The sequence below is a fragment of the Salvelinus alpinus genome, chromosome 11 (genome assembly GCF_045679555.1).
Source record: "Salvelinus alpinus chromosome 11, SLU_Salpinus.1, whole genome shotgun sequence".
NCBI lineage: Eukaryota > Metazoa > Chordata > Actinopteri > Salmoniformes > Salmonidae > Salvelinus > Salvelinus alpinus.
The window spans coordinates 45010011-45022601 of NC_092096.1; the positions used below are offsets into that span (position 1 = coordinate 45010011).

Below are 12591 nucleotides of genomic sequence, written 5' to 3' on the forward strand. Positions count from 1 at the left end.
TAAATTAGGCTCATTTCAGCCATGCTGGCTGCACCACAGCAGCCCCAGCATCACCTCCCACCCCCACCCCCCAGTTTTTAACTCACAAAATATATATTTTTCATTACATAAACAAGACAATTGGATGTTCTGAGTCCATGTTAATGCAAAAATCACATAAAAAACAATATTTTAGGGTGATTCTTGAGTGTAATTTTAATTGTGCACCTAGCGAGAGAGGACTGTGTTTGTCTAGCGATGTTTCTGGTCGTCACTATCTGGGCAAGTGGCAAAGTTATAAACCCTGCCTATTTCTACAATTGATCTTCTTAAAATCTGATTTTAAACCTAACCACACTGCTAACCTTATGCTTAATCCTAACCTTGAAATTAAAACCAAAAAGAAAATGTGTGTTTTTATTATTTTGGACAACATAGCCAATTTTGACTTTGCCGCTTACCCATCTACTGGGAACCAATGTTGTTGTAGGCTACTACGATGGCAGAGTTTGCCAACCAAATCCTCACCAGATTCATACAAATAATAATCATGATATCATTCTGCCAGGTAGGCATACTTAGTAGTTAACGTTTAATTCAAAATGTTTTTGGGAAAGCCTTTCAATCTACTCATAAGACAGTTGCAGTATCATAAGTAGGCCTAGCCGATCGCTAACTGACTACACCATAGATAAACCTGCATGCATGCACACACATACACACACAAAGACTGATGTTGCAATATTTTTATGGCATATGAGAAACTTGTGCAAATGAATGAATTGTAATACGTTCAATAGGCTTAAAGTAGCTAATTATTTTCTAGCCTAACTAGGCCGCATACTAGCCTACATATGCAAATGCCTGTCTGATATATGCCCCCCTACCCTAAGGATTCATTAGGCCTATAATTATTAGGCAACACATGCAGCCAAAACATCAAGGAAGTCAGTATACATCTATCAGTGTGTGTGTGTGTCTCTGTTTTCTACCTCCGACTGCATTGTCCTACATTCCTTTGGCGCAGTTGAACTGTCTGTGCGCCTTGAGTCATGTTCTTTGTTCTCATCATCCATATTTACTCTGCTCATTTAACGGCCTCTCCCTCGCAATCCTTCCTCTCTTTTGCTTCTTTAGTTCAGCTATTTTACAAAACATGGGCCTTATCTGTCAATTTGGTAGCCCAGATTTTGCTGCATCGGACTCAAAAGCTTTTTTTTGTTTTTTGTTTTCCGCACAACCTTTTCATTTTTTACTGGTCATTTCATTTTTTACCATTCGGTAGGAACGGGCTGGCAAACTGATGGCTTGTTTGACTTTGAACTTAACTAGACCGGCCCATCTTGGTAGGGGGGCCATTTCTCACTGCATCTGCCCAATAGAGAAAGCTGATAGATTATGTCAACAGAGAAAAAAGAAAAGGCTACTACAAAAATATATTAACAGGCTCATCAGCCGCTGGCTGTGCCGCTCTCTTTTCACTCCAAAAAAATGGTTCAGCCCATCTGGCATCTGCCAGATTTGCCAGACGACCAATCCGCCCCTGATGACATCCCTGACATCACTCTCTGAAGTACAATGACCTAGATACATTTCCCATTAGAGATTTGGTTCTATAGTGTCACAGTTACTCTTGGTAGAACACAGTCTTGACCAGTGTCGGTCAATCATGGTACTGGAGACCCACAGGGTGTGCAGGCTTTTATTTCAATCTAGTCTTGACACCCATTTAATAACTTAAAGGCTTTGTTGATGACTTGAGTAGGGTGGGCTAATGCTGAGCTACAACAATAGCCTGCACACCCTGCTGGTCTTCAGGACCAGAATTTACAGGATACAAGATATACAGTGCCTTCAGAAAGTATTCACAACCCTTGACTTTTTCCACATTTTGTGTTGCAAAGTGGTATTCAAATTGATTTAATTGGTATTTTTTTGTCAACAATGTACACAATATACTAATGTCAAAGTTGAAGAAGAATTTTAACATTTGTAAAAAAATATATATATATATATATGAAAAATAAAACAGTAGCTAATAAGTATTCAACACCCTGAGTTAATACATGTTACAATCACCATTGGCAGCGATTACATCTGTGAGTCTTTCTGGGTAGGCCACTTTCCACACCTGGATTGTGCATCATTTGCCCATTATTCTTTTCAAAATTCTTCAAGCTCTGTCAATTTGTTTGTTGATCATTGCCAGACAACCATTTTCAGCTCTTGCCATAGATTTTCAAGCAGATTTAAGTCAAAACTGTAACTCTGCCAATCAGGAACATTCACTGACTTCTTGGTAAACAACTCCAGTGTAGGTTTGGCCTTGATTTTTAGGTTATTGTCAAAAAGTTAATTGCTATGCCACATTTTTTGCAGTATTACTTTAGTGCCTTGTTGCAAACAGGATGCATGTTTTGGAATATTTGTATTCTGTACAGGCTTCCTTCTTTTCACTATGTCCTTTAGGTTAGTATTGTGAAGTAACTACAATGTTATTGATCCATCTTCAGTTTTCTCCTATCACAGCCATTAAACTCTGTAACTGTTTTAAAGTCACCATTGGCCTCATGGTGAAATCCCCGAGCGGTTTCCTTCCTATCCGACAACTGAGTTAGGAGGAATGCCTTTATCTTTGTAGTGACTGGGTGTATTGATACAGCATCCAAAGTGTAATTAATAACTTTACCATGCTCAAAGGGATATTCTATGTCTGCTTTTTTTTTTACCCATCTACCAATAGCTGCCCTTCTTTTTTGAATTTAACTAGGCAAGTCAAATGGAACATGTTTCATTATTAATTTGAGGCTAAATTGATTTGATTGATGTATTATATTGTTAAAATAAAAGTGTTCATTCAGTATTGTTGTAATTGTCATTATTACAAATAAATAAACAAATTGGCCGATTAATCGGTATCTGCTTTTTTTGCTCCTCCAATAATCGGTATCGGTATCGGCGTTGAAAAATCATAATCGGTCGACCTCTAATAGAGATGAGGTAGTCATTAAAAAATCATGTTTGCAACTTATGTGACTTAAAAAAATATATATACTCCTGAACTTATTTAGGCTTGCCAGAACAAAAGGGTTGAATACTTACTGACTCAAGACATTTCAGCTCTTTAAATGTTTTATTAATTTATAAAAACAAACAAAAAAACATTGTGGGGTATTGTGTAGCCAGGCCAGTAACAAAAAATCGAAATGTAATTCATCTTCAATTCAGGCTGTAACACAACAACATTTGGAAAAAGTAAAGGGGTGTAAAGACTTTCTGAAGGCACTGTCTAAATATATATATTTATTTATTATCTTTATATACTGTATCTCAATGGGACTTTCCAGGTTAAAAATCTATTTTACAATACATATTTTAATATAGAATGTACAATTGTGGAGATTTCTTACATCAGTCTGAGAGTATGTGTGTCATCTCAATCCTCTCCTAGTTACCTACCCCGTTGCCCTAGGAGCATTTGACAGAAGTTGATACAAAAAAGTGAGCATTCCAAGGTTGTTAGAAGCTTCATACCCACAAGACACATGCTAAACTGTGAAACTTCACTTAATTTGAATTGAGTCCAAATGGAATCCCCCCAGCATACATATAATTAACATTAATGAAGTGAATAATCTTGCTTATTAGGATAGAAAAGTTGTCTTTGCTCTTCACCCGAGTTATCTGGTGTTACAAAAACATGGTGCGTTCTTCTGTACAAGAGTACTGTATCACTCTCAAGCCTATTTTGTAGGGATCCAAAAGCATCTCTACAAATCAAATAATGTTCATTATTTATTATCTATGTTTCTGCACCCCAAGGATATAATGTGTGTTCATTTGTTGTTTTTTGGGGAAGAATATTGTTGTAAAGAATCATACTGATGAATGTGTTATGGGAGGCAGTAGCCTATCAGTTAAGAGCATTGGGCCAGTATCCGAAAGGTTGCTGGTTCAAATCCCAACGGGGTATGTTCCCTTGAGCAAGGCACTTGACACCAATTGCTCCTCTGGATAAGAGTGTCTGCTAAAGGACTTACATGTTATATATTTTAGACTAGATACTTCGATCACTTAGATATGATAACCAAACTAAGTTCAATTCAATTTCCATATCACTTAGATATGGTCACCAAAAAGAGTTCAGTTCAAGTTCATTCTTTGTACACGAGTAGAAATGTCTGTTACCAGTATCATATCAATCCATTAAGGCTTCATAGATATTTCTGATATGTTTTTGGTACAATTTCCAATAGTTTGTGTTTCTACTGCAGGACTTTGTCATGGGCCTCTCTATCCTCCTCCGAGGCTCAGTCCAGGAGAAGCTCAACTGGGCGTTCAATCTGTATGATATTAATAAGGATGGATATATTACTAAAGAGGTACGTACAATCAATGTCGCAACTCTCTGTCTATATGCCGTTAATTGAGTAACTTATTGATTTCTATAAATAAGAATAAAATACTGACCTAGTAATTGGTTGAACGAGTGGTACTTTACTTTATGTAGATGTAAAGCATGACATGTCTTTACATTTTGGTCAACCAGTCTAATGATATTTTAAAAGGATCCTCTACTTTTCTTCACCTTGTCTTTTATACAGTGTACTTGTCAACATTATCTTTACTCTCTGTTTTAAAGGAAATGCTTGACATCATGAAGGCCATCTATGACATGATGGGGAAATGCACATATCCCCTACTCAAAGACGATACCCCTCGACAACACGTGGAGATATTTTTTCAGGTGTGTGTTTTTTTTAAAAAGTGCCATACATTGTTGCCAAAATGTGCATATTACATTCACCATCATCATCAGCATTTATTGTATGGACCAATAGTCCAATGCTTGTCGTATTTAAATACAAGTTACCCTAAAGTACAGTGACAGTTGTTATGTGGAATGAAATGAACTATTTTCCATCTTTGCAATTAGTTCATCCATGTGTACTGTTACAATATACATCTTTTGCATTGCCTTCCCAACCTCTCTGACGAACCTCTCTGATGTTCCTGACCAACAGAAGATGGATAAAAATAAGGATGGTGTTGTAACCATAGACGAGTTTATTGACTGCTGCCAAAATGTGAGTTATTTCCACCGCCTTCTCTGCAATTGCATCACATGTTTTGCATAATACAGTATTTAGTACCTCTGGTATACATTTTCAGTGAAGTATGGACATCTCTAAAGTTCCTCTCTTTGTCCACCAGGATGAGAACATCATGAGGTCGATGCAGCTCTTTGAAAACGTAATTTAACTCTTGGCTGACCTGGAGAGCTCTGGACTCGACTATCAACAGACACCAACCAACAACCGGCATACAGTGGACCACACAATGGACCACACAAATCATACATGTAATGGTATGAAACATTCTGGAATAACTGTAAAAAAATAATTGATCTTTACAATCTTTCCTTTTCAATTTGAGTTTTGTGGTTTGATTAAGTAGATTGAACTCTTTAAATCTCCTGTGTACAAAATACACATATCTTAACAGCTGTGCTGCAGTCACCATTTACAGTATCTGCAGTACAGGAATCCAGCAAACTGGGTCATCACTATTTAACACAGACACAAAATCATGAACCCCGCCTATTTATAAGATGTATCTTCTTGAAATTGTATTCCAAACCTTAACCCTGATTTTAAGCCAAACCTTAAATTAAAACCAAAAAGCACATTTTGAATTCCAATTTTGCATTTGTGCCTGTGTTATCTAGTGGAAACCAGCAAAATGTGTTATCTTATGCCACTGCCTTTGAACAGATGGACAACAATGAGTCTGAAAGGTGAAAGTTTGTATGATGAATAGTGACATAACTGTGTGCCGAAATCAGGCTCAGAATTCCAGAATGTTCCTAACCACTGAGGTTTTTCAGCCATCCTTTGCTCTCCCAGCACCCAAGTAAAATAGACTTAACATTGTACCATTTAAAAAAAAGTATATATACTCTAAGAATCTATGTGGAACTTTCAACTTTGTTCATGCTTACTTGCCAACTAAAATGAGACGATGCACTCCACGTTGAATTCGATGACGAGTCTGGACAGTGAAAAGTATCATTAGAAGCACACAGGTAGCTGTTACTTACATTGAGTATGTGATTAGGAGAAACAATTATCTTGCCACAAGATTATGCTGCTTTTAAATGTACTGTATTTTATTTGACTGTACATGTCTGTATTGCCCCATGTGTCCTGTTGACATGTTTTCATTCATGTTTCAAATAACAATTTTGCAGGTTACACTGGTTTGTTGGATTTTAATTATATAGATATGATATATGGTAGATATGCTAGTCAATGTACAAAGGGATAGTCAGGTGGACAGTATTAAGCAGAAGCTCACTCTTGGGGGGAATTAACGGTCTTTTTGAATATGCATGTTTATCACTGTCCTTTGCAGAGGGTCACTGGGGTGAAGCTACACAAGCAAATTCGAATCTGTCATCCGTTGGTTTTGAGAGGTAGATCTGTTGAAACAACCCCTATCCCCAACTGTCTAGACAATAAAAAGAAAAAAATATTTCACTAGGCAAGTCAGTTAAGATGATGGCCTAGGAACAGTGGGTTAACTGCCTTGTACATGGGCAGAATGACAGATATGTACCTTGGGGATTTGATCTTGCAACCTTTCGGTTACTAGTCCAACACTTTATCCACTAGGGTACGCTGACGCCTCATTTGCACATACTGTATATAGACTTTTTCTATTGTATTGTTGACTCTATGTTTGTTTATTCCATGTGTAACTCTGTGTTGTTGTTTGTGTTGCACTGCTTTGCTTTATCTTGGCCAGGTCGCAGTTGTAAATGAGAACTTGTTCTCAAACAGTCTACCTGGTTAAATAAAGGTAAAATAAAAAATAAAAAATGAGGCAATAAATAGGCCATAGTGGCAAAATAATTACAATATAGCAATTAAACACTGGAGTGATAGTGGAGGATTGGACAGGTGGAAACAATATGGTGATAATTCTACCCAGCCTATCAGAGGGCAAGGTGGAGCTATGACCATATTGCTTAAATATACCCAGTCCTCTCAGATCTCTAAGTATATAAGGGGTAGGGATTGTTTCTGGACAGGGCCTGTGTTTTCCTTCATCTTGTTTGTGACGTGTCCAGTTTCCCTGCATATGAAGACTGATTGGCCCCTGCTGTCTCTGATTAGAGTCCTGATTGGCTCCAATCATGCGCAGGGACCGAGCATGCTGGGTAGCAGATGGGGCCCCTCCCTCCCCAATATCACTACTTACAGGATGCTTCTGCTCCAAAACCCTACTTTATTGCCCATCCCTAAATTAAAAGTTTGTGAAAAGCAATGTGGACATGAGCAAGGAGGTATCTGCAGTATTTTGCATATTCTGTTTCCTTAATTGGCAATAACTTATTTATCCATGTAAATGTACCCCTGGGAATGTGTTCTGGAGTTCATAAGAAGAAGCATAGTCTAGGGAAATAACTTGTTTGTGTACCTAGCTTGATCTTATTTGACCAAGGATTTTGTTCAGCGGGCTAATTATCTCCTAAAAACATGGGTCGATTTAAGTAAGGCACAGCTATACAAGTACTTCTTGGACAAGTCCAGGTTGTACCTAACGATTTCACCATCTCAAAACGTGTTCTCCCTATTGAACATGTCTCTGGCAAACAAAGTGACTTCTGTCAATCTGTTATTCAACCTTACATCCGAATGTATTTAAATCAATCATAATAGCATGAGGTGCATGAGGGTAGTAATTGGGTGCTCTGATTTCAGATTTTATTGCACTCAATCTGATCTTGGAAAATGAATTGATCGAACAAAGCCTGTTAAAACCTTCACAGATATATGCACAGGACTTAAATTGTATTTATTTTCTTACACAATGTACCAATGTTATTAACTTATTTGAGTAGCCTCTGTGTGCTGTGTTTGTGGCTTGGATCCATTACAAAATGTTACAATAATGCCACCTTGTGGTACTCTGAGCCTACCACTTGGTTCAAAGAAATAATGTACTTTGAAATATTGGCAATTCAGGGATGCAGACGCTGCCAAGATAAAAATCCCACACCCATTCAAATAACTTGCAATGGAGTCACGTTGTTACTCCAATCTTGAAAAAAACTAGTTGGGTTGAGAAGCATTAAACACATTAGGTAAAACATTGATGACTTGAATGCTATTTTGAAATACAAGTGCTGTATATTTTCCTCGAAGGACCTCTATAAAATGTTAAGGAACTATGTTCCTCTTTCACTCAATAGAATATGCCATTTAGCAGGCGCTTTTATCCAAAGCGACTTAGTCATGCACATATACATTTTACGTTTGGGTGGTCCCGGGAATCAAACCCACTACCCTGGCATTACAAGCGCCATGCTTTGAGCTACAAAGGACCACTCTAAAAATGTAGCCATTAGCTAAATCTAGGAAACTGCTATCCAAGTTAGTGTAGGTTTAATTTGTGCGGACCCATATAGGATTAGAAGGGTGATATAAAGGACCTTAAGAGTCACTGGACATTTAAGATGTACAGTTGTCTTTGTAATTAGGTGAGTGCATTTTATAAGAGAGATTCAATAAACTGGTTTGAATGTTCACGTCCCCTGTGTTCAGATATTTCATGTGGGTGTGTCACTGTGGTGTGTCGTTATGTTCAATGTTCCCTCCAAAAAATTGTCACAGAGAAAGTTTCAGATCTGCTGAGCTCAAACTTGAAACTTTGAAAATTCTGTGCAACTTCTGCCACGCGTTCAACTTCTGCCACGCGTTTACTGTGAACAATAAGGCCGTACCCGCTTTAAGTCAGTTTTAACCGTTTCCAAGTAGGCTACTGTGGCTATTTGATCATAATGTAGGCCTACCAGAGTGGCCTTGTATCAAAAACAATGGAAAAAAACACATCCCATAACATTTTAACATGGAAATAGCTGTTCTATCATTCCGCCTACAGTAGCAGCCAATGTGTGGTGTTCAATGCAGACCTACATTCCATGAGACCTTTGGGAAAAAAACATGCAGGGCTTAACATTAACCAGTATATCCACTTGTCCTTCAGACAAGGAGGTGACTGAAAATGTGTTTGACGCAACAGCAAAAAACACTTAAAATACAATGAATTATTATTATAACAGAATCAGAGAATTTATGCAACGCTCAGCATATTGGCTACGTCTCAAAATACAACACTGCCCCTTTAAGACTTTTTACCTGACTTGCTTTTAAAAGATGGCTAAGATCTAGGTGTGACTGCATTGCTGAAGGGTTTGCGAACCTTTTTCGAAGAACACTTTCAATGATGCCTTTAAGTTTAGTTATTACTTCGACGGGAGTAGAACAGAGTTGGAACGGGAAGGGGGAAATGGAGTCCCTAGAGAAAGCAAGTACAAGATGGGTGTCAGGGATGGAGCGGCAGTATTATCATAAGGAGACATGTACTTGGAAAACGGAGAAGGAATGGAGGGAAAAAGAGAGGGAGAAGAGGTCTAAGAGAGTAAGGGAAGGGGGGTGAGCTTGAGTCGGATAAAAATGGTGGGAAAAAGGGAGATGGTGTGTCAAAGAAGAATGGTAGAAAGTGTAAGCAGAGGGAGCCGAAGACGAGGAGAAATGGAAGTGAATGAGGGTAAAGTATCGGTGGTGGTAGGTGCGGTAAAGTTATCGGAGACCGAGGATCAGGATGAAGAAGCGTCTGTGACAGTAGGAGTGAAGCTTATGGAAAAAGTGAACTCTTGCCTTTTGGCTGATTCACTTGTGCTTTCACGGTGGGAATCGGTGAGGGTAACTAGAAGTGGTCTAGTGATAATTGTTTTTGTTGGGCAGAGGAAGAATGCGCTCGAAGTAAAACGAATGGGGGCAAGAAGCGTGAGTTTCGTTCTCAAGAAAAGGGCACCAATGAAAGGAGTGATAACTGGGGTAGCAGTAGATATTAACGTGGACCAGGAGAGGGCAAAGATTCCCGGTGTATGTGATGCTCGTCGTTTGATGTGACGCAGACAGGATGGCGAGAGTGGGGAAACAGAAGTCATTGTCTGTTCTTTTGAGTTTTGAAGTTGTCTTTCCCTGACAAAGTGAAGTTAGGAGATATAAGTTATCCTGTATGAGCGAATACATTAAGATGTTACATGTGTCAAGCTTATGGGCATGTGGCAGCAGTGTGTAGGCAGGAGGGTCCAAGTTCTGAGAAATGTGCAGAAGGGCATGAGACAAAGGAATGTGTAGTATTGGGGTAAGTATTGGAATGTGTTAATTGTAGGCGTGCCCATGGAGCTGGGGATCCGACATGTTCTGTGTGGGAGAGGCAGGTTGAGGTTTCCAGGTTTAGAGTAGTGCAGACGTTGTCATATGCTGAGCCAGTGAAGAAAGTAGAGGAAGATGGGTTAAGGGGGAGGCGTGGTGAGAGTAGTAGAGATATACCAGTACAGAGGGATAGGCCAAAAAGTGAAATACGTTTCAGTAAGATTGGATTTTTAGCATTGATAGCAATGGTTATTAATGGTACTGCAGGGATGGATCGGAAGTCTCAGAGAATTGAGGTTGTGGTGGCAGCTGCAGAGGTATTTGGGTGTGCGAGACTTGACAGAAGAAGAGTTACAGGATGTGTTAAGTGGTGATGTCCCATCCTTTCAGGGTGATGGCATGAGGTAGGAATAAATACATTTAATTAGTGGAGTAGGGTGGTGTTCATTTTATTTTATATAATTTTGTAATTAGTAAGTATAGTGTTAGATGGTAGGGTATTTATTTAGTAGATTTTTATTTTTCAAGTAAAGTATAAGGGCGTTGTACTCCAGTCTAGTAGGTGGCGGTAATGCCAACTGCCGTTAAACATCAAGAAGAAGAAAGATGGCTAGAACTGCAAACATTTTGTGCCCCTGTTGGAAGCAACCACTTCCCCATTGTTGACTAGAAATGAGCTTTAACTGGACTAATAACTCAGACTAGCAAAGAATGTGAACAGATGTGGCTGCGTGCAGCACTCACGTTGATCTAAAAACAAGTGCAACTACTCAGTCTGCACTGATTGGTTATGGCGCACCGGTCTGTGTAGAGCCCTCAAACTCAACTCTACATCGATGCCAGTTCCGCTGCATTGTTCCCCTCTAATCAGGGACTGGGACACATCATTCATTATTAGGTACAAGAGAAAAGCAGCAGGCTCCTGACCTTGTAGGGTAAGAGTTGAGTACCCCTAGTGTAGCGTATGAGCAGGAGTCGTGCCTGTCAATGCGATAGAATCCTACTCCAATGCGCTCTGCCTACAAGAAAATCTCTTGCAGTTAGTTTTGTTCCGGTATATTACATTGAAAGTGGCTAATATTCCGTTGATTCGATCACAATTCTCAGTCTCGTTCTCTGCACAGATTCATATTTCTTCTACTTGGCAGTCGGAGGGGAGGTGCGCGTTTAGAGGGAACATTGGTTATGTTGTGTAGAAACGTACACCAAGGATATTGGTGAGTTGCACTTTCACTCGGTGTATGAACCCACTTTTTTATTTATTTATACTGAACAAAAATATAGACACAATTTAATGATTTTACTGAGTTTCTGTTCATAAGGAAATCAGTCAATTTAAATAAATTAGGCCCTCATCTATAGATTTCATATGACTGGGCAGGGGCCCACCCACTAGGGAGCAAGGCCCAGACAATCAGAATGAGTTCTCATCAGAAGTCTAGTTGACTGGTCTCAGACAATCCCGCAGGTGAAGAAGCCGGATGTGGAGGTCCTGGGCTGACGTGGTTGGAGGTACTGCCAAATTCTCTAAAACAATGGAGGCAGTTTATGGTAGAGAAATTAACATTAAATTCTCTGGCAACAGCTCTGGTGGATATTCCTGCTGTCAGCATGCCAATTGCATGCTCCCTCAACTTAAGACATCTGTGGCAGAACTGCACATTTGAGTGGCCTTTTGTCCACAGCACAATGATCATGTAGTTCAATCAGCTTCTTGATAAGCCACACCTGTCAGGTGGATGGCAAAGGGGAAATGCTCACTAACAAATAAGCTTTTTGTACGTATGGAACATTTCACCACAACCAATCATGGGACCAACACTTTACATGTTGCATTTCTTTGTTCAGTGTATTTGAGGCAGTCAAAATGAAACTATTCTATACCACTTAATGTATTTTACATCTTAGTCTGGTGTAGAAGTAAAAATACTTTTGGGGGGGTGGATCTGTACTTTACTATTTATATTGACTTTTACTTCACTAAATTCCTAAAGAAAATGATGTACTTTTTACTCCATACATTTTCCCTGACACCCAAAAGTACTTAGTTTGAATGCTTTGCAGGACAGGAAAATGGTCTAATTCACACCTAAAAAGAGAACATCCCTTCTGCCTCTGATCTGGTGGAAATTGTGTCTTGAGTGTGCTCCTGGCTATCCGTAAATAAAATAGGTCTGTCTGGTAGGCTTAATATAAGGAATTTGATATGATCCATACTTTCACTTTTGATGAAAGTGAAATGACAACCAAATACTTTGACTTACTCAGATTTTACTGGGTGACTTTCCCCTTTTACTTGAGTCTTTATTGAGGTATCTTTACTTCGCAAGTATGACAATTTGGTACTTATTCCAACACTGCTCAACAAGATTGTTAGTGAGAA

The 12591-nt window shown here is 39.0% G+C and overlaps 1 protein-coding gene across 5 annotated transcripts in view; it reads left to right on the forward strand.

The window, feature by feature from the left end:
* LOC139534241 (Kv channel-interacting protein 4-like) overlaps window positions 1–8570 on the forward strand; it is a 251439-nt gene extending 242869 nt beyond the window's left edge. For all 5 annotated transcript variants that reach the window (XM_071333201.1, XM_071333203.1, XM_071333200.1 and 2 more), the window contains 4 exons: window positions 4254–4361; window positions 4622–4726; window positions 5004–5066; window positions 5194–8570. In XM_071333201.1, the coding sequence (XP_071189302.1) occupies window positions 4254–4361; window positions 4622–4726; window positions 5004–5066; window positions 5194–5241 (324 nt within the window). In that variant the 3' untranslated portion in view covers window positions 5242–8570. The remainder of the gene's footprint in view (window positions 1–4253; window positions 4362–4621; window positions 4727–5003; window positions 5067–5193) is intronic.
* Window positions 8571–12591: the final 4021 nt, after the last annotated feature.